Source organism: Mixophyes fleayi, chromosome 9 (genome assembly GCF_038048845.1).
Source record: "Mixophyes fleayi isolate aMixFle1 chromosome 9, aMixFle1.hap1, whole genome shotgun sequence".
NCBI lineage: Eukaryota > Metazoa > Chordata > Amphibia > Anura > Limnodynastidae > Mixophyes > Mixophyes fleayi.
This window is the reverse complement of record NC_134410.1, coordinates 133,848,692-133,873,404: the sequence shown is the minus strand read 5'-3', so window position 1 is coordinate 133,873,404 and position 24,713 is coordinate 133,848,692. Positions and strand designations below refer to the sequence as shown.

The 24,713-nt window shown below is 43.9% G+C and overlaps 1 protein-coding gene across 4 annotated transcripts in view; it reads left to right on the top strand.

Moving 5' to 3' along the window:
- The window catches only part of ENTR1 (endosome associated trafficking regulator 1), a 25,005-nt gene extending 1,854 nt beyond the window's left edge, over positions 1–23,151 (top strand). For 2 of the 4 annotated variants that reach the window (XM_075185847.1, XM_075185848.1), the window contains 7 exons: positions 1,218–1,330; positions 10,974–11,336; positions 12,104–12,177; positions 14,408–14,519; positions 16,169–16,231; positions 22,718–22,857; positions 22,948–23,151. In XM_075185847.1, the coding sequence (XP_075041948.1) occupies positions 1,218–1,330; positions 10,974–11,336; positions 12,104–12,177; positions 14,408–14,519; positions 16,169–16,231; positions 22,718–22,857; positions 22,948–23,041 (959 nt within the window). In that variant the 3' untranslated portion in view covers positions 23,042–23,151. The remainder of the gene's footprint in view (positions 1–1,217; positions 1,331–10,973; positions 11,337–12,103; positions 12,178–14,407; positions 14,520–16,168; positions 16,232–22,717; positions 22,858–22,947) is intronic. The other 2 variants (XM_075185850.1, XM_075185849.1) reach the window with 2 other exon arrangements.
- The last annotated feature ends 1,562 nt before the right edge of the window (positions 23,152–24,713 follow it).

Here is a 24,713-nt window from a genome sequence, read left to right as displayed (position 1 = left end):
CCCTTCTCTGGAACGACCTCCCTCGTTCCATCCGTCTCTCTCCTACTCTGTGCTCCTTCAAACGTGCACTCAAAACTCGCCTCTTCCTCAAAGCCTACCAACCATCTACTTAACCCCCATCTCCTCCCTTTTGCTCGTCCTCCCTTCTCTCCTCTTGCCTCAACTGGCTCCTCTTATGCCTGGTCTGTTTACCCTCCCTTAGGATGTAAGCTCGTATGAGCAGGGCCCCCTCCCCTCCTGTCTCCATACCTGTTCTTCCGCTCCGTCTTTACTGCATATGACTGGCCGGAGTTTCTGAAGTATTGGTACTTTTTTGTTCATTGTTCTGTATGGTTTACCCTGTATAGTCTACTGTTGGTACTGTGTGCCGCGCTGCGGATACCTTGTGGCGCCTAACAAATAAATGATAATAATAATTGGTATGTTCATCTGGACTTTGTCATTGGTAAAATTGTTACAGAAATCCCATCTGAAGTTAGATTGCATAAGTGTGTCCTCTGCTTTACCTCTCTCTGCTGTGATGTCATTTTCCTGCATGACTCTGGTGTAGATAGGGGGCATGTCCAAGCTGAGTGACTGTGTGACATCAAATTGAAATTCGACTCAGCAGCTATTAGGAACATTTTAAAGGAAATAAATGCAGATAGCCCATTATTGGACTGGACCAGGTGGCAGATGCATCACAGCCAAGTCAGCCCCTGTAACTGTTGGTGCTGGTCTGTTTTATTCAATGAACTGTATGGATTTGTATCTCCATCCTGGATTTTTGTAGGTACTAGAGCTTCCTCTCCCTGAATATATGATGGATACACAAAATATATATATATATATATATATATATATATATATATATATATATATATATATATAATGTGTTATGGATATGTCCTGTTTAGTCGCTGTTAGTAGCTACATATGGGACCGTGATTGTGTGATTATTCTTTCATGTATAGCAATATCTGTAACATTGGAACCAACCTAAAGACGTCAGTTCAGCCATATTGTTTTTAAAGTATCAAGTCCTGATGCAGTCTCGCCCATTGGTTCACAGTTCAGCGAGGGATGTAAAGTAGACCACATCCAGCTGTAATGGTGTAAATTATCTAAATCGTGACATTGGGAGTTATCTTAATTAACACAAGTGCAGAGAACATTATACATAGAATCTGGAGATGTAGAAATTTGCGTTTTATTTGGTTTTTCCCTTTTAATTGCAGATTGTGAGGCTGACAATCAGGATGACGCTAACCCTTTTTCCTTTAAGGAGTTTGTGAAAAGCAAAACTTGCTCAACAGCAGCTGGAAAAAACTGTGATGGAGATTTTAACAAGGTGATTTACAGAGATATGATATATTTTTTCAGATTAAATACATTTGTAACCAATAACTACAGATAGAAATTCTACTTTAATGACCTGGCCCTTCCTGGATACAATAGTAGGCTATCTGTTGACTTCCTTGACATGATGTCTGGATCCTACAGAAAGACTGAAAGTAAGGCTCCCATATGTCCCCATTTTTCCCTGAAAAGCCCAATTTTTACCATCTGAAATATTTAATCCACAATACAGTTTTATGTTCTGTTATGGGAGTCTTAACTGAGGGCTCCCAGGCAAAAGATCATGACTAGGGTGAGGGGTCATTCTAATATCATTACCATGGTTAAAGTAGAACCACAGAAGAAGTCTATCTACCAGTGGAATAGCAGATGCCAACCTGTACCGAGACCCAGGCCGTATTTGTGGATAGGCCTAAGGTGACCGTTGCAGAGACAGGCTGCCCCTTGTTCTCCCACTGTCCCCTATTTATACCTGCTGAACATAACAATATCATTTAAATTACTGTAGAATACATCATTTTTTTTATTATTTTTTTATGGAAGTCCATTGTGTCACAGCTAGTGCTGGATATGGTGACATTAACAAGTATACTGCTGTAAATGTAAATAGCGCTTGTATGTCAACTACATTTAAATGTAAATGGTACAAATTAGATGAATTAGTTTGTTTTAAAATTATTTACCACAATATTTTCAAATATAGCGTCTGTGTCTGCAGCAAAAAAGTTGTGAACCGCTGGTCTATGAATGGTGGAATCCTGTGGCGATGAAGAGAATAGCCGGGTTCACGCAAAAACCGTGAACTAGGACATTAAAGGTTCAAATCTGAGCCTTGTCATGAAGAAACATATAAGGGCTGATTCAGTTCAACGCGATGCGCTGCGGAGAACCTACGTAATGGTCGTGGGAGCATTCCATGATGATGCAACATCCCCAAAAAATTTCGCACCCCATAGAAGTACGCAGGAAAATCCTCAATGTTGGGGTACTGTAGTATCCAGCAATATGCGCAGCCGGACATATTGATTTTTTCTTTTTCTATTTAACTTTGTATTTATTGAAGAAACATGTACATACATATTACAACAATAACTTTTTGGGGGGGGGGGTTGTATAAAACAAGGGGGGAGTAGGCAACATAAATGTATTCCAACAATACACTATTTTAGGTATATAATTATACTTTGGCTGCAAAACATCTAAATAAAATGAGGTAATTTGCATATCGTTAAGGATCCTGTCCTATTCGATCACGAGGGAGGACCTGGAAGTGGCTTCAGATTTTTCCAAAGAGAGATCTGCAAGTGTAAGATCAGTTATTATTATTATTATTATTATTATTATTATTATCATTTATTTGTTAGGCGCCACAAGGTATCCGCAGCGCCGCACACAGTACTAACAGTAGACTATACAGGGTGAAACCATACAGAACAATGAACAAAAAGTACCAATACTTCAGAAACTCCGGCTAGTCATATGCAGTACAGACGGAGCAGAAGAACAGGTATGGAGCCAGGAGGGGAGGGGGCCCTGCTCATACGAGCTTACATCCTAAGGGATGTAAGTAGTTAAGTGTTAGCATCCTTACTGGCGATGGCTTTGCTGAAAATACCTTGGTGCTCATATGGCATCATATTTAGTTTGTTTATCACGGAGGAAGTAGGTGTTGCTTTCTAGGGCTGCAATATGCTAGATTACATTTTTGATGATAGAGAGAGGAGGGGGGTCCCTTGTTGCTTTCAATTCTAAGCTATTTGTACTTTTGCAGCTGTTAGATACCAATTTTTTTTGGTCGTCCAACATCTTGTGGGCGACCAGAGAGCAAAAATGTCCCAGGGGTCTTTGGGTATTAATTGGTCTGAAGGTGAATAGATGATATACTTTACTGGACCAAAGTAAATTCTAATAATTGGTCAAGTCCACCAGATAGGGAAGAGAGAGCCCCTGGAGCCAAAATTCTGCCTTGAATTTGGGCCTGAGATTTGGGGGTGGGGGGGAATAATATCACCTAAAATAGAGCTTATAGACTGTTTGTTTCATACAAATGGTTATTGAACTAATGGTTATCTCTTCTCTAATCATGTGATTTCCAGCGGCTCGTCGTTTGGCGTTGAATCAACCCCATTAACTGCTGTTATATATTTGTTTCTCTTACGTGCCATTGGGGTACACTACGACAGTGGGGTATAGTGGTTGGAATTGGAGGAAGGACGCTTTAAATCTTCAACTGTTGAAGGACAGCTCCTCCCATACTATGCCCCTCCCATGGGAGCCATCTTCAGTTTATTTTAAGTGCCTTTGGACTATTTACTTTATTTTTTCTAAGTATTGGGCTCAGGGTTGCCTCCCCAGGAGTGGATAGCCTGCAGTTCCTCTACTCTGGGTCCTTGAGCCAGGATGAGTAGCACCCCCAACACACTACATCCGTCTCCTGAACTGAGTATGCAAGGAGCTAGCCGGCTTCTGTCATCCACTGCACAGAGACATTGTGCGAATGGCTTTTACTGAAGGCCGTGGCTGAGGATGTCAGAAGTGGCAGTGAATGCTGCTCCCCTTGGCAACGAGCTGTTCTGCAGTGAACGGCACTGCCCAGGGACAAGCAGCCACAGTAGAACTCAGTTGAATCTGAGAGTACAGCTGTGGCTGCGCTCACTAAGGAGCGGCAGCGGAGACACATCGAGGAATGGTGGACCTTCCTGTTCCTCCATGGTGGTAAGTAGGAAGGGGAGGTCTCCGCTGAGGTGCGCCATTTTCATTACAGCCTTATATCTCCTGCTGTGCTCCTCCTGTTACATTTTTTTTGTAACACTTTCTAGTATTATAATGTCTACTATGCTGTTTTTCTTACTCTTTTCTACCTTGTAATTCTTATGTAGTGAGAGTGAGCCCACCTATATATCTGTCGTTTATAATTGCTATAAAAATGTCACTGACCAGTCTCAGTTTTTTACAGCTTCTGTGTTTACTGAATATATATTGCTGTTTGTCCTTTCCTGGTAATATTTTTAATTTAAATTTACCACTATGGCTGAAAAAGGGACTTCAAAGAGTCACCTGGACAGTCTGTACTGCATTATACTGCAAAATATAATGCTAAATTGTCCTATAATGTTAAATTAACTAGTGAACGTCTGGATCAGGGGCTTTGTGCTAGTTGTGCTGTGACACCTGTAATATTGCAGCCTAAAGACAGCCCTATTCAGGGGACAAAGCCTCCAGAGTGGATGGCAACCTTTTCACAGGGGGGTTAATACCCTTGTGAACCTGTTCTCTAAACCAGCAGAGATCCCAGTGGTGGCTATGAGACTTCCATCTACCTCTGAGATACAACCCCCAGTGAAGTTAGGAGGGGAAATGAGTAGTTTATTACCTCCAGAGGTTGTACAATTTCCTTTCCCGGCACTGCAACAGTCACCCCACAGTGGGGAGGTGGGATGGTCGGCAGTGGCTAGAGGTATTGACCGACTAAACCAATTGCTGGAAAATCCTAGACATATTCGTAGTTATAAAAGACATAGATCAGCTAATACGCTGTTGTCTCTGTCTGATTCAGAGGGATCCTCGGTGGAGGAAGCTGAATTGTTAAAGGATTCTGATCTTTCATTAATAGAATCAGAAGGAAGCTCCAGGCACCAGGGTATGGACGATCTGGTAGAAGCAGTACGTCAGACCTTGGGGTTTATTGAAATAGAGGAGACTAGGTCCTTGGACCGGTTTCTCTTTAAGAAGGCTTCTAAACAGGTGGTCTGGTTCCCTCCCTCAGCAGAGCTGAGAGAGATTGCAAAGGCCTCTTGGAAGCATCCAAACAAGAGGTTCACTGTGTCTTGAAAATTTGGTTCATTATATCCTTTACAAGAGGAGGACATGACCAGATGGGAACAGGTGGCGAAAGTAGATGCGCCTGTGGCGAGACTGGTTCGCCAGACCACGCTACCCGTACCGGGAACGGCAGCCCTACAGGATTTGACCGATCGTAAGTTGGAAACTTTTTTGAAATCGGTCTTTATGGCTGCTGGTACAAACTTCAGACCGGCATTATCTTCGGCCTGGGTAGCAAGGGCTATGGAAGCCTGGGCTGGGCAGTTAGAGTCCGCATTACAGAATTCGGAACTGCTCCCCCTGGCCATGCACCTTAAGGAGGTGGCAGGATATATATATGAGGCGGCCCAGAATTCAGCCTCCATATCATCTTCTATTCCTGCTACAGCAGTAGCAGCAAGAAGAACATTATGGTTAAGAGCCTGAGATGCGGATTTGAAGTCAAAAAGATCATTAGAATCCATTCCGTATACTAGTGGGATGCTATTTGGTCCAGAGTTGGACTCCTGGATCTCGCGGGCCTCGGTGGGTAGGAGTACATCCTTGCCTGTGAATGCTCCTAGACCCAGAGTTCCAAGGTTTAGTTCTTTTAGACAGCCATGGCACGTCTGGCAGAGGCCAGACAGTCAGATCAAGGGCTGCTGGAGGTAGGAGACAGTCGCTTAGAGGAAGGTCATCCTTTTCCTCCATGGCAGCAAGGTCTTCTTCCATCAAGCTGCCGGATAGACCGACAGCATGACTACCACTCTCCTCTGATAACGGAGGGAGGAGTGGGAGGATGACTGCTGGGGTTTGCCAAGCAGTGGACAGAGTCCTCAGCGGACAGGTGGGTTCAGGGGATCATGAGAAGGGGTTACATGATAGAGTTGGTGGAGCCTGCTCCACACAGGTTTTTTGTAACCAGTTTACCCCGCTGTCCTCAAAAAAGACAGGCAGTGTTCTCTTTTGTCGATTTTTGCTTCTTTTAAAGAAGGTTATTGTACAGGGTCCGGAGTACCAAAGAAGGGAGGGGTTTTACTCAAACCTATTCTTGGTACAGAAACCGGATGGTTCATTCAGACCAGTGCTGAACCTCAAGCAACTAAATCTGCATCTGAGAGTAGATTCTTTCAGGATGGAATCCCTAAGATCTGTCATAGATGGCCTGGAGGCAGGCCAGTTCATGGCATCAATAGACATTAGGGATGTCTATCTTCATGTGCCGATCTGGGAGGGGCATCAGCCGCTTCTCAGATTCACGGTAGGCTCAGCTCACTATCAGTTCAGAGCTCTTCCATTCGGGCTTGCTACAGCCCCAAGAGTATTCACAAAGATTATGGCAGCACTCCTTCACTCCAAAGGGGTGCAGGTTGTACCTTATTTGGATGATCTTCTAATCAAGGCGTCAACGGTTCAGTTGTTGTAACAACATCTTCGCCTTACGGTGAGGGTGCTGGAACAGCACGGTTGGCTCCTGAATGTAACAGTCACAAATGATCCCTTATCAGAGAATGACATTTTTGGGACTAATAATGGACCCCTGCAGACAGCAGAGTTTTTCTTCCAGAGGACAAGATAAAGTCCTTGATGGAGTGGACAGACAGGGTTCTGTCACACAGGAGGCTGTCCGTACTCATGTGTATGAAGCTGCTAGGAAAGATGGTGGCATCTTTCGAGACGCTACCATACGGAAGGGTCCACTCCAGATGTCTTCAATGGGACATTCTGAGGAAGTGGTCGGAGTCCTTCCTCTGTTGGATCGCCAGTGGATGAGGTTATCTCTAGAGACAAGAAAATCCCTCAGCTGGTGGTTGTTCAAGGACAACCTAATAAAGGGCAGATCCTTTGCCCTGTGGGCCTGGATCTTAGTATCCACAGACGCCAGTCTGAGTGGTTGGGGGGCAGTGGTCCTTCACCTAAGGATGCAGGGTCTGTGGTCAGAGAGACAGTCTGTTCTTACCATAAATGTGATGGAACTTATGGCAATCCTGAAAGCACTGCAGAGGGCTCAGGGTGTGTTACTGGCAAGGTCGGGTCGCATCCAGTCCGACAATGCCACGGCAGTGTCATACATAAACAGACAAGGGGGCACCAGGAGTGCAGGAGTGATGAGGGTCACGTTTCAGATTTTTGCCTGGGTAGAAAGAAACGTGTCTGCGCTGTCAGCGGTCTTTATCCCAGGGAAACAGAACGTACAAGCAGACTATCTATCTAAGTCGGCACGAAATTCTACCAGGGGAGTGGGCTCTGCATCCGGAAGTATTCCAGTTGCTGGTGGACAAATGGGGACTTCTGGATCGAGACCTGATGGCGTCAAGAGTCAACGGGAAAGTCCCAGAGTTTTGCGCAAGAACAAGGGACCCACTGGCTGTGGCAGTGGACGTCCTAACAATGCCTTGGGACTTCAGGTTAGGATACCTGTTCCCCCTCCCCCACATCAATGATTCCCAGGGTTCTCCGAAGGGTCAGGCAGGGAGATCGACCAGTCATTCTGGTAGCTCCAGCCTGGCCACAAAGGGTATGGTTCCCAGAGATTCTTCTGGTAGCAGTAGGTCAAGGGGTTCGGTTGCCACTTCGAAGAGATCTGCTGACCCAGGGACCGTTCTTACATCAGGGTCTAGACCGGCTGAATTTAATGGCATGGCTTTTGAATCCAGTCTGTGGAGAGCCAGAGGGTTCTCTGTGAGTGTAGTAGACACTCTCCTAAGAGCCAGGAAGCCAGTTTCGGCTAGGATTTATCACCGCATCTGGCATGTGTATATAAGGTGGTGTAAAAAAGAAATCTTGCAATTCAAAATCCTTTTGTCTGGCTAGATTTCTAGCTTTTTTTGCAGGGTGGCTTTGATGCGGGTCTCCGGTTGGGAACCTTAAAGGTTCAGGTGTCGGTATTGTCAGTGTATTTTCACAGACGGCTGGCGGAGATTCCGGATGTTAGAACTTTCTTGCAGGGAGTGCTTCACATCCAGCCACCCTACGTGCATCCTATGGATCCTTGGGATCTTAATTTGGTCCTGGACATTTTGCAGGAGCCTCCATTCGAACCACTTTGCTCAGCGGAATGGCGGTTCTTGACTTGCCTCAGCTAGGAGGGTCTCTGAGCTGGGGGCCTTATCTTATAAAGAACCTTATTTGGTCTTTCATGAGGATAGGGCAGTTTTAAGGACTATTCCATCCTTCCTCCATAAGGTGGTGTCGGGTTTCCATATTAATCAGGAAATAGTAGTTCCGGTATTCAGAGAGGATCCTCAGGTTACTGGAACAAAAGGAAGTAAATGTTTAGATGTCGTTAGGGCGTTGTGGATATATGTTAAGAGAACTGCAAAGATACGTAAGACAGATTCTCTATTTGTGTTATTTGATTTCGCTAGGCGAGGATTGTCTGCGTCTAAGCAGTCAATTGCTAGGTGGCTTACCCTAACATTTAGGGAGGCTTATGTCCGTACTAAGCGTCCTGTGCCGAAGCGTATTGTTGCCCATTCTACCCGTTCGGTTGGGGCGTCTTGGGCAGCGCGAAACGGGGCCTCAGCGGACCAGCTACCTGGTTCTCGGGCCATACTTTCACAAAATTCTACCAATTTAATGTTTTTGCGTCTAAAGACGCCTTATTTGGCCGTAGTGCTCTACGTGCGGGGCGATCAGAGCGGTCCCACCCATCAGAGGGACTGCTTTAGTAAGTCCCCATGGTTAACAGTGTCCCCCAGATGGATGAAAGAGAAAAGAGGATTTATACTGACGATAAATCGGTTTCTCTGATTCCATCTGGGGGACCCCCTCTTTTCTTTTTTTTGTGTATCTTGGTTGATTGGCCTGTCCTCCTAGGGCTTTGTTAATCAAACTGAGTTCTGTGGGGAAGGGGCGGGGGTATATGTCTGTCAGCAGCAAAAGATTAACTATTTGGGTGCCAGACTCCTCCCTACCCTACTCTACCCCATGGTTAACAGTGTCCCCCAGATGGAATCAGAGAAACCGATTTATCGTAAGTATAAATCCTCTTTTTCCATGCACTTGTGTCGTTTGTCGTGCTGTGATCGATTGTCTACCATAAAAGCTTGGGATTACACTGAAATATTACACCTTTGTTTAATGCTATTTGCTCTGGGTTTGTTATGTGTATATGGTGTGTTTTATTCTTAAATCTGCACATGCAGCAGCAGGCATTTTATTCAGCCTGTTCAGATCTCTGGACTAGGCATTCACGGTTCCTCAGGCAGGGTTGGCGCACTTCACCTCTGTTCTTCACATGCTTACAGCTGAGGTTTCTATGGCTGAACACTTTTTGGATGCTTAAGCTCAGGCATCTTCTAGATGTAGTCTCTGTCCCCCTGGGTTTTTTACACTCATTGGTCAGGCATTCCTTGGGGTTATGTTCCTGGCTAGCGGATGTAATTTCTACGCAAACTCTGGGGTTATACAGTTACTCAAGAACTGTGGGGTTCTTTACTGTAGCTACGGGGGACATGAGCTCTTTTTTGCCCGTCTGCGTACTGCACCAAGACAGTCTGGGTTTTCATTCCTTCAGGAGGGAGAGTACAGTTTTCCACTAGCTGAGGTTAAGGTCAGTGTCCCCAGGCCTGGGGAGAAGGGGAGTTCCTTACCTCCCTGGAGGGGCTTCCGTGTTTCCTTCTATTGGCCGTGCACAAGGCACTCTGTGTCAGGTTTTTACCCTTTTGGCTTACTTCTGTCATATGGGTCTTTTCCAGACTTATGGCCATTAGGCCAAGTCTATTCTGCTCAGGGCGTATATTTTGGGGGATTTGTTGTTTCAGTTGCTGTCGTCCCTCTGCCTTTTTGAAGGTGATTCTGGACAGACATGGTTGGATTCTCTATCTTCCCCAGTCTTCCTTGATTCCAGCCCAGACTGATTGAATTTGGACACTGTGTCATACGGTTGACCCTCCAGGAGGATTAGGGTTAGTCTGTCCTAGCTCTTTACGGTTTTTGCCGTTTGTGTTGTTTTGCATATCTGGGTGGATGGTCTTAAATGCAGATGTTTCAGAGGAATCCCTCCCTTGGGGCAGCTTTGGAATGTCTCCATGTCGCAGTGTTCCCCAATGGCATGTAAGAGAAAAGCAGTTTTTTGGGGTTTTTTTTACTCACCATAACATCCATTTCTTTGAGTACATTGATGTTGTAGATGTTGTTGCCTATAGTTCGGCCCTAATTCTGGACTTTGTTATAAAACTGAAAACATGGCTCCCATGGGAGGGGCATAGTATGGGAGGAGCTGTCCTTCAACTGTTTAAGATTTAAAGTGCCCTGGCTCCACCTACTATACCCCATTGTCGCATTGTTCCCCAATGGACTTAGAAAAATATATTTTACGGTGAGTAAAGAAAATCTTATCTTTGTTATGTATGTATTGAAGGGGGGGGGGGGTTATGTATGACAAAAACATGCTTAATATGAAGTATGAAAATGTCTAATTTTAAAGTGGACAATTTACTGACACACAGAGGATGCAGTAAATTATGAGACTGTAGCCTGTCAATGTACTAGGACCTGAACATGAGGTACACATTGTGTCATGCTTCAATGTTGTCACTAGCTGCTAGTGGATTTGCAGTGATAGATGGCTGCATTAATGGCCCTATAACCTTCAAAGTGCACACAATGCCCATAATCTCGGTAATAAGGTAAAACAATATAGTTAATGAAGGAAAGACGTCAATCTAATAACATATCAACAGAGTTTTATACAACTGTTACAAGCTATAACAAAGCAAGAAGGAGCTGGGGGTCGCAGGTGAAGGCTCGGGGGTACTGGGCCTCGTTCTATTGAATCTTGTTTCTGTCTTTACTGTGTGTAAGGGATTGTACACTTATCTCCCCTCCAGGATACCAAACCAAGTGCTACACTACTTCCTGAGCCCTGCGAGAAGCCGGCCTTCCCCCTGCAGTACCAGGACACGTTTTTTAAAGACCCCACTATTAGTAATGATTTTCTGGATGATAACGATGAGGTCTGGAGTGAAAGTTATCATCCATCAGCCATAGAGCAGACACATAATGCCAGAAAATCTCCCGACCATTTATACAACGAGTCTTATGGATACAGTGACATCTCAGGGGTGAATCATTTTACAACATGGCGGCTTTTTGGTGGTATTTCTCCTTCCACAGCAGAACCTTCCACTGCAGCTTTAAACAATTCCACAGATGACTTGCGCTTCCAGAACTTGCAGATCAACTATGAGGAGGTAAGTGGCTTTTATTTAGGCCAGTGACACACATTGGAAATAAATAAATGTTTATGGTATGTAAAATGGTGGCATAACTAGAGACCCAAAGGCCTATTGTAAACTTTATGCCTTCAGATCTCATTACAACAACTATTGCTTCGGCCCACAGCGTTCAGTATGAATGCTCAGTGCAGACTATAGTGCCAGTCAACCTGAAATCGTGCAATGGGGTTATTCCAGCAATGGTGGTACAAACTGAAGCATCCGTGGCCACAGTAGTTATACCACTTTCTGCTTCCATTTTCCAGATCCCACCATTTCCTTTTTTTTTATTCTTTTTTTTTTAAGATCTTTATTTTACATGGTCACTAAAGAATACAAATCGGACAACAGTGTCATGAGTATATAGAAAGGTGAAGGATAAAAGTGAGTATACAAAACGATCAAAGAAGGAAATTGCTATACCGATTTCTGACCCCATTATCCAACGTTTTCAGATCTACAAGATGCTGGTCTGTTCCCACTACTCCCAAAACTAAATGTTGGCTTATCACATACACATAGCGGGGGCAGACACTTTGTGAGCAGGTCTAGTATATATGAGAATATAGCCTATTAATTCACACGGAACCTGTGTGATATCACTGGATCCTAGCAAAGTGATAGGCTGCACCTGGTAGGGCCCACGAAACAGTCATAAAAGCTAATGTTATGTACTATATACACCATAAAAATAAACCTTGAGGTTGCACTGTTTAATTTATTCTTTGGGGGGTTTTTTCCAGATGCTGGAAGAAAATTCTTTTCTGAAAATGAAAATCCAAGAACTCAGGGAACTTAATGACTCTCAGACAGAAAAGTTAGTAATTGTAATCTATCTTCCCCTGTTATCTCTGCTTCTATCCTATCTATGTCATTGGCATAGTGGTGTCTTTGTAGGTGTTTTTAATTAGAATTTGTTTAGCTTATTGCCCTGTATTGTACATTAGATACCACTCCTGTCATTGCATGGCTCATTGGGAAAAGCCCTGTGTGATGGATGTATCGCTGTCATTCAAGGATTTGAGGATCACATCGTACAATACAATTGTTTTATTTCAGACTGAAACTTGTGTATTAGAAGTTGCCTCTCCGTTCCTTGAGCTATGTAAAAGCACAAGACCTCATCCAGTGAGGGAACTCCTCTGTGAGGAAGACAAAGCAATACTTAGGCTGGATGAAGCTGGGGTGGGAATCACTAGGTGCCCCACCTGACCAGTGCCTGCGATGATCACACACATTTCACTTGTCCCCATTCTGGGGCTAAGGAACAAGTTGACAGATGCAATCTTCATGTGTGTTTGTAACATGGCACATTTTTATGTACCTTTCCTTAGCCATTGGAAATGTTTAGTTATATACTGTCCACTATAAATTCTGTACATTGCTATATATATTAAAATCTGATACATTTTATCTGTACTACTTTTTACACCATTTGGAACAAGATCTGAAACAGTTTTCGGTCCTAGTTATTTGGTAATTTCAAAATAAATCACACGAGTGGCACTTGAGGCGGGATATATATTGTAGATGTAAACTATTCCTATGTTGTAATCCTCTGTTTCTCCAACTGGACACAGACGTGTACTTACTGTTGTCAGTGAACACTCAATTCCATGTTTTCATTAATATTCTAAGAGTATCCCATGTCAGCCACTTCACGAATTTGCATTGTCTTTTCTCTGGGGGGGTTCTAATAAAAGGCCCTATTTACGAGTCGCCCCACCTCTTCACACGCTTACATGTAAAGTACCAGCCTGAGGCAAGGGGCATACAGCACTGTGCTGCCGCCTACGTGTTAATTGGCCCTCTGCACAATTTCAACAGGGCCCTAACTGTGCAAAAGGGGGTCCCAAGGGACATATATCCACAATTCAGGTAAGCTAGAAGGAGGGTGGAATTACTTTTTAAAGTATATACAGAAAAGTAAATAATTGGCCTTTAAATAAAAAATGTATTCTGGCAAAGTAGAAGATGTAGTTGATTATTATTTCATTCACAGCAGTTCCTGCCCCATGAAGCTTACAATCTAAGTTCTCTACAACACAAACCACGCACTAAGCAATCACTATGTTATGTTTGTGTGGGTTTCATTTGGATACTTAATTTCATAAGAGAATAGAAACTCTGGACACACAGACCCTGCACTCCGGCTGTAGAATTTATTTTAATCAACTTTCAGAAAAGACAAATACATTATTTTCATTTTTCGACATAATCTCCCTGCTTTTCAATACACTTTGTCCACCTGTCAACAAGCTTTCGTATTCCCTCATTAAAAATAACTGTTTTAGGCTGAGCTGCAGGCCACGAATGCACCGCTGTCTTCACCTCTCCATCAGATGTGAATCTTTGTCCTCTTAGGTATTCTTTTAGGGGAACAAACAGTTGATAGTCCGATGGGCAAGAACTATAGGGAGGATGCCTTAACACCTCAAAACACAGTTTTTGAAGAGTGTAAAAAGAATGAGCAGCGGTGTGTAGATGTGCACTGTCGTGCAATAACACAACACCCCTGGATAGCAGTCCTCTGCGGTTTGTTTGACATTTAGGCGTCAGTTCTTCAGTGAGCATCTCACTGTAACGAGCACTGTTGATTGTTGAACCTTTTTCCTGATAATGTCCCAATACTGACCCTCGAGAATCCCAGAAAACTGTAAGCATCAATTTTCCAGCTGATAGTTGACTTTTGAATTTTTTCGTGGTTGGCCATTGAAGATGTTTACATTCAATACTCTGCCGTTTACACTCAGGCTCGTAGTGATAAAAAGAATCATTACTGGCGACGAGAAATGGATTTGAGATGCTTTCATCTTCCTTATAGTATCAGTCCAAATTTTGTTTGCAGATGTCCAAACGCTTCTGTTTGTGCTCTTCTGTGAGTTGTTTCGTCAACCATCTCGCACAAACTTTTTGAAAACCCAAACCATAACCCTCTGTCGTGGATTATTGCATTTGCAGAGCCATGGCTGATTTGTGACATAATCCACTGTCGCTCGTCTATCTAGCAGAATCAGTAAACATTTAGATTATGTTGTCCATTTCAGGGTTAAACATCTTGAGAGGAAGCTGAAAGAGAAGATTCTTGAGGAGCAGAAGGAGGCCCAGGATCTGGAGTCAATGGTGCAACAGGTGGAAACAAACTTGCAGATGATGACGGTCAGTACAAAAGGTTTTACAAACTCCCAAGTGTCTGTGTTCTATAGATCATCTATCATCCAACCCATGTGGAAGGCATGGTCAGCAGCCACTGCGTGGGCTGAGCCAATCATAAGAATACAGCCCATCATTTCAATAGGAAGCAGTTATATCCCATGTGAGGATACCAGTCATAGTTACCCTCTGTGGGATTCAACTCACTCGGGTAGACCAGAATATATCCAAAATAAGGCTTTATTACGACAGCACAACACCACAAGACGTTCACAAGTTACAGGGTAATGGTAGCATGTATCCTCCAGCAGCCTCTTGTAGTCAGTACTCCAAAATAATAATCTCGGTCTCTTTCAGGGTCTTATCCTACCGCAATATCACCACTACCGATTAGCTAGACAGTTACAGTGTCGCCCAGCCTTGGTTATTGTCGCACAGACCCTGTCCTGGTAGGGTTTCCTCCAGCGGCACCACGATGCCTGGCCCAGAGTCCTTTTCACTGATGTCTTGTACACCAGGATCCTCCAAGCTAGAATAGCTCTCTTGGCATTCTCCTCTCCCTATATTCTTGGCTGTATACACAGGGAGTAAGGTCAAAAGTCTCAATCCTCCCCCTTACAGCAGGGGTCTATCCGTGGACACTTTAACTGTTAGACATACAGTCTCTGTTACCGTGATTATACAATGGAATGGCTTGACTCAATTAGCTATTTGGCTGAATACACTAAACAAAGGGTTACAATAAAACATTAAGGAATGATACTTCACGCTTGTGGGAAACAACAAGTCATTTGACACATTGTATCTGCCACATTATGCAATCGGAGTCTGTGATACATTTTGTTAAAATAACATTTATATTAACACACATTAATACATTTCCCAATGCTATTTCAACCAGTATATTACTGTGGAGGCACATTGCATATGATGTAAAAGTTCTATCCTAATTACCTCTCAGATTACCTGTTGACCTAGCTAATTAACATGGGCTGTCAGCTAGCTATGTCAAGTCACTCAGACATTGTTCTGATTACAAACCACGTCTACGCCACACCTCATAACAATGGACATTTGAGACAAATGGTAATTACTTTGGCTAACACAGGCAAAATTACTTCTGCTGTCCTGTTATTTTCACACAATATGGCAATATTCTTTCTATTTCTAATACATACAATATTGCAGGTAATGGCATGGGTAAAATGTACCTAATAACATGAAATAATAATACACATAATACAGCGATGCTCTGGTGTATATACTTAGACTGGGCCAAGGATTAAAAAGTACATTAAACCGTGAGAAATGGGCGATGAATAAAATATTCTCAGTCCAGTAGCTCCCGTTTCTTGACATCCCGTTTTACAGAATGAAATCTGAATGTTTTCTATGTGTCGCCTCTTAAAGTGAACCTGTCACCTACACATATTGGAGGCAGCCTTTTTGTAGGTTATTAATGCTGTGGCAAGCACATAAATAGACGTCCCGCTGTGCCGCACATTGATAGGCTGTGATCTGGGTCAACCCACAAAATATTTGTAGCAACTGCACTCTGATGTCCCAACATTATGTTGGATGATTTTGACAGGGATAATGTGTCTAGTTGAATATGATGTATAATGACCTGACCATCAAATGATCTCCTCTTCTAGAAAAGAGCATCGAAGGCCGAGAACAATGTGACAAAACTAAAGCAGGATGTGACGCTGCTCCAGGTAGGTGGGAACAGTAATGTCACATGATCCAGACTATGTCCCAGAAGTGCACTCTGTAAGTGTAGGTACTTGTGCTGATGGGAGTACCACTGTTGTAAGTGTAGGTACTTGTGCTGATGGGAGTACCACTGTTGTAAGTGCACTCTGTAAGTGTAGGTACTTGTGCTGATGGGAGTACCACTGTTGTAAGTGCACTCTGTAAGTGTAGGTACTTGTGCTGATGGGAGTACCACTGTTGTACAACTTCTATATCCTTGGAGGGGTGTAACAATAGCCGTTCAGTACAGAACTACACCAGAGAGAAATGTGAGCTTGCTTTACTATTCCAAGATCTAGAGAAGATGATGGGGGATGTTCAAGCTGAGGAAAGAGTCACTTCATAAAAAGTATGTAAAGCCACATTGATATTGAGAAGACATTTGCCATTCGTGATAAAAGCAATTGCAAATTTAAGGAGAAATTCTTCTCATTGTAAACAAATAATATAATATATTTTCACTTTATTTTTGTAATGTGCAGTGTAACATAATGGCGTAATGCAGGTTACACAGCACAGAGCCTTGCATATTTTTATTAAATTAGTTTGTTATAAGATAAGTATGACTAGTGTCTCATATGTAGGATAACATTCCACTTTCAGCAGTAGTTATATTGATTGTAAAAGTCACATGGAGTTATGTGACCCCAAGGAGAGGGCTTTTATATGGAAAATGTGGTGTAATAAGTTAGTGCACACCCTAGACTATCGTATTATAATGCACACGTTTTCTTAATGGACACTGAAGTGATGACATAAAACTCATTGTTTACACATTATTTCTCTAACCTACCATTGGGGGACACTGGGGGACATTGGTGGGACTAGGAGTTTAGGCACTTAAACTTATTTAATCCACACACTCCTCCCCTTCTATGCCCCTCCTCTTCTGCAGATACCTCAGTTTTTTCTAAGTGCCTAGGACAGTGTTGGCTAACCTGTGACACTCCAGGTGTTGTGAAACTACAAGTCCCAGCATGCTTTGCCAATATATAGCAGCTTATTGCTGGAAGGGTATACTGGGACAACACCTGGAGTGTCACAGGTTAGCCAACACTGGCCTAGGAGATGGGTCACATAGGTATAGGCTCCTGCCTATACTTTGTGTTAGTTTTAGGATTTCATGTTTTTATTTTAATTCCTTTACAGGTGCAGCGCAGGGATCGATCCTAAAACCCAGAGAAGTGAATAGCCTGTCGGCTTCCTTCACTCTGGGTCCCTGCACAAGGTAAGCAGCAGCTTGGCTCACTTGCCTAGCACCGTTGCCGGCAGTCTTCCCCCTAGAAACGAGCAGTTGGGCCATAAAATATAAGTCAGCTATTCAGGCAGCAGTTGGTCACGGCCAGCACTGCAGTTAGGACGGCCATTTAGTCTCTCCTCCCCGCCCGACAGACATGCCGGCAAGTCCCCCTCCCCCTAGACAACGAGCAGGCGGAACAGCGAAGCTTTCACACTCCATGGGAGGCAATTAGCACACTAGTGCTATCTGCAGCCTGGGCACCTATTTATGAGCAAAGGATGCAGTCTAATAGCCGACAGCCATACATTGGGCAGTATGTTTAGATCCACTATGACGGTTACTTGGGCTATCAAGGCTGTTGAACAATGCAGTTAGTGAGAGGTATAGAGATGACGTTTCTCATTCAGAACTTCTCACTTTGGGCGAGAATATACAGGAGACGTCTGATTATGTAGGCCAGGCAGCCATGGATGCTGTGTCCTTAAATCCAAGATTCTCGGCCCTCATTATTTCAGCTCACCGTACCTTATGGTTACGCTCTTGGACAGCGGCTGCTGATTGAAAGGGAGCTTTTGATGGTGTTACTCTGTTCGGGTCAGAGTTAGAAAGGGTTATCCAAGTGGCCACAGGAGGGAAGAGCACCGCTCTTCCCATCAGCTCCAATAGACCACGGCAGGGTCTGTTTCGGTTCTTTCCTTCCTTTGCCCGAGGCCAGGGTATCCCATAGAGAGGCCAGTCCTCCAGGGGGGCCTATAACAGAGGTAGGGCGGCTGTTATGCGAGGAACATTGAGACCGGTCAATAAGCCCGCAGCCTGACAGACTTCCTCCAGGGGAATATGCGGTGGGGGCGTGTTGTCTTCACTTCCAAAGCCTGTGGTGGGCGTCCACCACAGATGTTTGGATACGAGGAATTGTGTCCTGGGGCTTTGTCATAGACCTAGTCCAATTTCCACAACAGAGGTTCTTCACCACAGCTTTTCCCCTTTGTCCCCTCAGGTGCAGGGCACTTCAGGAAGCCATCCAGAAACTGCGGGCAACCGGGGTTATTGTTTAAGTCCCTCAGCGAGAAAGAGGTCAGGGGTTTTACTCCAACCTCTTTCTGGTGCCAAAAGCGGACGGGTCATTCCATCCTATTTTAAATCTCCAGTCTCAAAACAAGCCGGTAAGACTTCAAAAATTTCAGGTGGAGTCTTTTCCGACTGTCATAGCCAGAATGGAGCAGGGAGAGTTCCTAGCCTCAATAGACATCAATGATGCCTACCTGCATGTTCTAATATGGAGGGGTCACCAGTGTCGTCTTTGATTTGCGGTAGGGAGCTCCCACTTTCAGTTCAGGGCACTACCTTTCGGTCTAGCGCCTGCACCCCGAGTGTTCACCAAGATCATTATTATTTTCAGCACAAGATAGCTGCCTGCAGGGATGTTCAGACTTTTCTTCAGAGGGTTCTTCACGTGCAGTCCCCCTTCATTCATCCCGTGGAGCTTTGGCCGGAGAGTTTTGTGTGCAGCCGTTCCAGAGCAATCCCTCCCTTAGAGGCAGCTTTGGTATATCCCCAATGTCTCGCAGTGTCCTTCAGTGGTAGGAAAGAGAAGAGAAGATTTTTACTCACCGTTAAATCGATTTCTCTGACTCCATTGGGGGACACTGCGCACCCTCCCTTGCTATGTAAATGGTTCTGATTAGTGAGTTTTTAGGTTACGTTTTTGCCCTATTGGCCTTTCTCATACTCTTGGTTAGACAAAACTGAGGTATCTGCAGAAGAGGAGGGGCATAGTAGGGGAGGAGCGAGTGGATCAAACAAGTCGAAGTACCTAAACTCCTAGTCCCACCTACTATACCCCAATGTCTCGCAGTGTCCCCCAATGGAGTCAGAGAAATCGATGTTACGATGAGTAAAAATCTTATTATCTACATACACTTGTTAATATCTGTATAATGTATTAAAATAAACTACTCTGATAAGAGGGTGTGATAGGGGGAAAAAACATGTTGGTACAGAACCCTTTTAATGAAACTGTTCTTGAAATGGTACTTGCTGCATATTTTTTCTTTGCTGCCATTGGGGAACACTGCGACAATAGAGTATAGTAGGTGGACTTGGAGCCAGTGCACGCTAAATCTCAAACTGTTGAAGCATAGCTCCTCGTTTACTATGTCCCTCCCATCTGCAGCCCTCCTCCATTTTAGTTAATTCCCTTGGCAGTAGGGCATTTTTATTTTGGATTCTTTTTTTATTTTTAAAATTAATTTTTACTCTTATGATCTGTGATCTTGTGTTTGGAAAAAGGAGACTTTCTTGCATTCCAAGACACAGAAGTTGTCTACCTCCAATATCCCATATGGGAGGGGCATCTGTGTCTACTTCGATTTACAGTGTGCGACGAACACTATCCGTTTCAGGGTTTGCCCTTTGGCCTAGCAACTGCTCCAAGGGTCTTCACCAAAATGATAGTCCTCAGGTTAAGTCTCTTGCATTCTCAGGGTGTAATAATTGTTCCATGTTTGGACAACTTATTGCAAAAGGCGCCATCAGAATTCACCCTTCAACAGCACATTCAGCTGACTATAAAGGTTCTGGAGAGACATGGCTGGTTCCTCGACCTCCCCTGGTCTTTGTGAATCCCAGCCTAACAAATGTGGTTTCTTGGCTTGAATTGTGCACAGTTTGATAGGTGTTCCAATAGGAACTGTCCATGCTTAACAAGGACCAGGTCATTATTTGCTAGACAGGAATTTACCCTTCTCCAGAGCATGAACTTACTGGGAACCATGGTGTCTGTGTTCTCACAATTTCATTTCAGATTGTGAAAGGGTCCAGGTCCACCCTTCAGCTGGACAGGCAGATCACACTTCAGTTGCTCACATGGTGGCTGATATGAACCAATTTAACAAAAGATCATTCCTTCCAGAGCTGGAGGTGGACCTTGGTCACCATGATCATCAGTCTGTCCAGGAGCAGAGCAGTCATAGGTCCTCTTCCAGGGGCACTGATCTCACAAGGAGTCGTTATTGGCCATCAATGTCCTGGAATTAAAAGTGATTTACAGGGCACTCTTACAGGGTCAGGGGGTCCTAGTTGGAAGGCCACTGAGGGTCCAATCGGACAGTGATACAGCGGTTGCCTGCCTGAACCATCCTGGGTGAAACACGCAGTGCCAAGACCATATGGCTTATATCATGTCTCTTGGCGGAACGGCATGTTCCAGTGATTATCAGCCACATTCATCCCAGGGGTGTAGAACTAGGATGCCGATTACCCCAGCTGAAACAGGATCCATCTGGGAGAATGGTCTCTTCACACAGAGTTGTCTGCTCAATTGGTACAACGCTGGAGTCATCCAGAGATCTCGTGACATCACGTCTGAACTTCAAAGTTCTGCGCAAAGTCCAGAGACGCCAGTGCGTGGTACACAGAATCCATTACCATCCCATGGAGGTTTCCCCTGGTGTACCTGTTCTTGCAGATTCCCATGATTCCGAGGGTGGTAAGAAAGCAAAAAAGAGAACAACGCCGCTATTCTGGTGACTCTGGATTGGCCATGATATGCTGTCATCCTAGGGATGGCAGATGGTCCACCTTACTGATTTCCTCTCTTTCCATATCTTCTGGTGCAGAGTTCTCTTCTGTGCCATTTTTTTCAGTCGTCTGGCTCTGACAGTGTTGCTATTACCACCGTGAACCTTCGGGCCATTGGTTTTTCGCATAAGGTTGTGCAGTCAGTTACGAAGTCGAGAAAACCCATTTTCTTCAAATTACTGTTGTGTATGTAAAGCTTATACTCTGTGTTGTAAATGTCAGTTTCCATATTTAACAAGAGTGGAAGACTAAAATGCATTTTTATTTTTTTTTACAGGAAAGTTTCTGACAAGGGCCTCTGTCACTTTTCTAAGAAGATTTCAGTTGATGCACTATCCATTCTATTTCAGTGCAAATAGCATTAATGAAAGGTGTGTAGACCTTCTTACAGGGCGTTCTACATGTTCAGCCCTCTTTGTTCATTTTGTACAGCCTTGGGATCTCAATTTAGTGCTCTGGGTGCTTACTAGAGATACGTTTTGTAATTGGTTGATCTCCATTATGTCATCTGTAAGTTGTGTTTTCTTCATCTCATTGTGTTTGAGTTGGGGACGCTGTTCTGTAACCTCCCTTTCTTAGTTTTTTATTCTGACTGCCCTCTTGTGCCGAAGGTTGTCTCCTGTTTTTCACTTGAACCAGGAGATTGTTTTACCAACCCTTTGTCCAAGGTCACTGAATTCTGATTGAGATGTGTAGACTTGGAGTGAAGGCTCGTTCCAAAGTTGGTGCTTCCTGGGCAGCGCATCATGGTGCTTTGGCCAAAGAGTTGTGCTGGGCCGCTACACATTTTCAACATTTTATAGATTGCAAGAGTTGGCACCACAGAATTCAAGCTTCAAGCGCAAGGTCTTCCGTGCAGCTGTTTTAGAGCAATCCCACTCCTGGGGGCAGCTTTGGAATCTCCCCATTGTCACGGTGTCCCCAATGTCAGGAAAGAGAAAAGAGGATTTTTTTTTTTTTTTCTTTTTACTCACCGTAAAATCCATTTCTGAGTCCATTGGAGGACACTACACTCCCTACCCTTGCTCTGGCTTTTTGGTTGTTTGTTTATGTTCTAGGATTTATGGTTGCACCTAGTTAGGCTCTCTCTTTTGGACTTTGTTATAAAACTGAGGATGGCTCCAGATGGGAGAGGCTTAGTAGATGAGGAGCTATCCTTCAACAGTTTAAGATTTAAAGTGCTAAGTTCACGTAGTATACCCCTAACCCCAACCCCCAGTGGACTCCGAGAAAAAGATTTACTCTGAGTAACAATAGATTGTGAGCCCGCTATGCTCACATTTTCAAATAGATTTGCATCAATGACTTAGACTTGCTCTAATAATTCACCTAATATAATCTCAAATATATCCTGCAAGTGAATATGATGCTAAGAGAATACTGCATTCATAATACTTAACTCTGTTTAGTGTTTGCACTCAACATTTTCATGTCAGTACTCACAGCCCTTCCCGGTCCTCAAATATGTGAATCTGGAGGCAACCAGAAGAACAGGCAGGAAGCTTATAATAAATTGTCTGGAATCCTAAACATAATAAGACAAACTACACTAAACATAAAAAATATATTATCAAACTTGTGCACACACAGCAGCGATGAATCAATTACTTTGTTCACTCCTGTTATGTAGATTCAGCTGAACACCTATAAAACAGAGAATGAAGCGTTGCGAAGGGGTGAGACGGCTGGGATGAACGCAGTGAAACAAAACGCTAGCCTAGCGCTAGAGAACCTGCACAGGGCAGTGAGTGGTGCTCAGGCTTCTATAAAGTATGTTGAGTTTTATCTTGTCATTAAGTTTATGCTAATGCAGCCATTTGCTGTATATTTAGTGCAGTGATATTCTAATCTCTTCCACAGGCAGCTGGTATCTGGAGCAGAAGCTTTAAACCTGGTAGCCGAATTGCTTCGATCCATAGACAAAATTGCAGAAGTTCATGAGGACGTACCTTAAAGCCTCTTCCAACTTCCAGAAATATGCCAAAAACCACTCCGCTGTAGCAGCCAATCAGATGTTGGCTTATGAGTTTAGAGGAAATTATGTTAATAAAAACAAATGCCTGACTGGTTGCTACGTGTTACATTATGTATATTGAACGATTGCGGGAAATAATCCTTAAAGTGTGAATATGGTGATAGCTTAACCAATATTTATGAAAATGCAGCCTCTGTTTGTGCCTCAGAAACATCACTGCTTCCTAGTGAATGGATTGGCTTCCCCTATGTAGGGCTGCCCACAAACTAATTACCTCTGTTGTCTACAGGGAATGAGCCACTGTTTCCACTACAATTCCCAATCCAAATTGAAACATCTACTGCTTTATTTTTATATAAGAAGAGATGTTATATACTGTACTGTGTGCATAATGAGGAATTCAGGACATTACCATTGCTTACTGACCAAAGTGAATTACTGTACCTACAGAAATTAGTTTGATTTCATATTTATCTAATATTTCTCTGATCAAACAAACCGTCCGTATGGTCCATTCCAGCAGAGGAGGATCTGCTCCTGCTTTACACTCTTAACTTTGCTTTATTTCCTATATTAACTCTGCCAGCTCCATGCAAAACTATTTTTACCTAATTGCATTATTAATTTAATAAATCATTTACTTGTCTTTTTTGTTAGGTATTGCAATTGGCAAAAGAAAAAACCGTCAGCTCTTCCCCATGAAAATGGTCATACTGGAACATAAGCAGAATATGATTTGATGTTTAATATCTGCTTAAAAGCTGTGTGCAAGAAGTCTGTGCTGCCTGTAGATTGTATTGGCTCTTAGCTCAGGGAGCACGGTCCCACTAATCCTGATCATGCTGCCATATCTTCCAGCCCCAATAAAACCGATCCCACAGCAGCACTGAGCTCACCCTCACTAGAAACTGATCCTGCTGCAAGGCTGTCTCTGACAGTCGGTATTCAGTGCAAATACTGCACAGCTTTAGGTCTCTAGATCACTAAGCTGACTCTCCCACTGCTTGGTTGTGTACAGTGGATAAATTATGATGTTAGCCAGTAAGTGGGAAGGTTTGAATAGCGTTGTAAGATTATCAGTCTTGCACTGTGCATTATTCCATAGCACACATATATGCAGTTTTGAGCGAGTTAGTGAGGAGTTAGGAGGTGGTGGGCATAAATTCTGGAGAGGCCACTGTCCGTCAAATGCACCCCATCCAGTCTGTATTTAGCTCCTCACACTCGCCTACAAGGCCCTCGCCAACTCCACTGCGCCCTACATCTCCACCCTCCTCTCTATTCATGCTCCATCCCGCCCTCTCCGTTCTGCCTCTGACCGTCGCCTCTCTTCCCCCCCTTATAACCACCTCCCACGCACGTATCCAAGACTTCGCCCGCGCTGCCCCCCTCCACTGGAACAAGCTCCCTCCCTCCATCAGAGCTTCCCCTAATCTGTCCAGTTTCAAACGGGCCCTAAAAACCCACCTTTTTCTTAAAGCCTTCCAGTCTCCCACTTAACGTTCTACCTTATCTTCTGCCTCCGTTCTCCTACTCTCTCTCTCTCCCCTGCGTCTCTGTCTGTCCACCCCTCCCCTTAGATTGTACGCTCCTCTGAACAGGGCCATCTCTCCTCCTGTTTCCACCACTTCTAACTCTGCTCTCCAGCTAC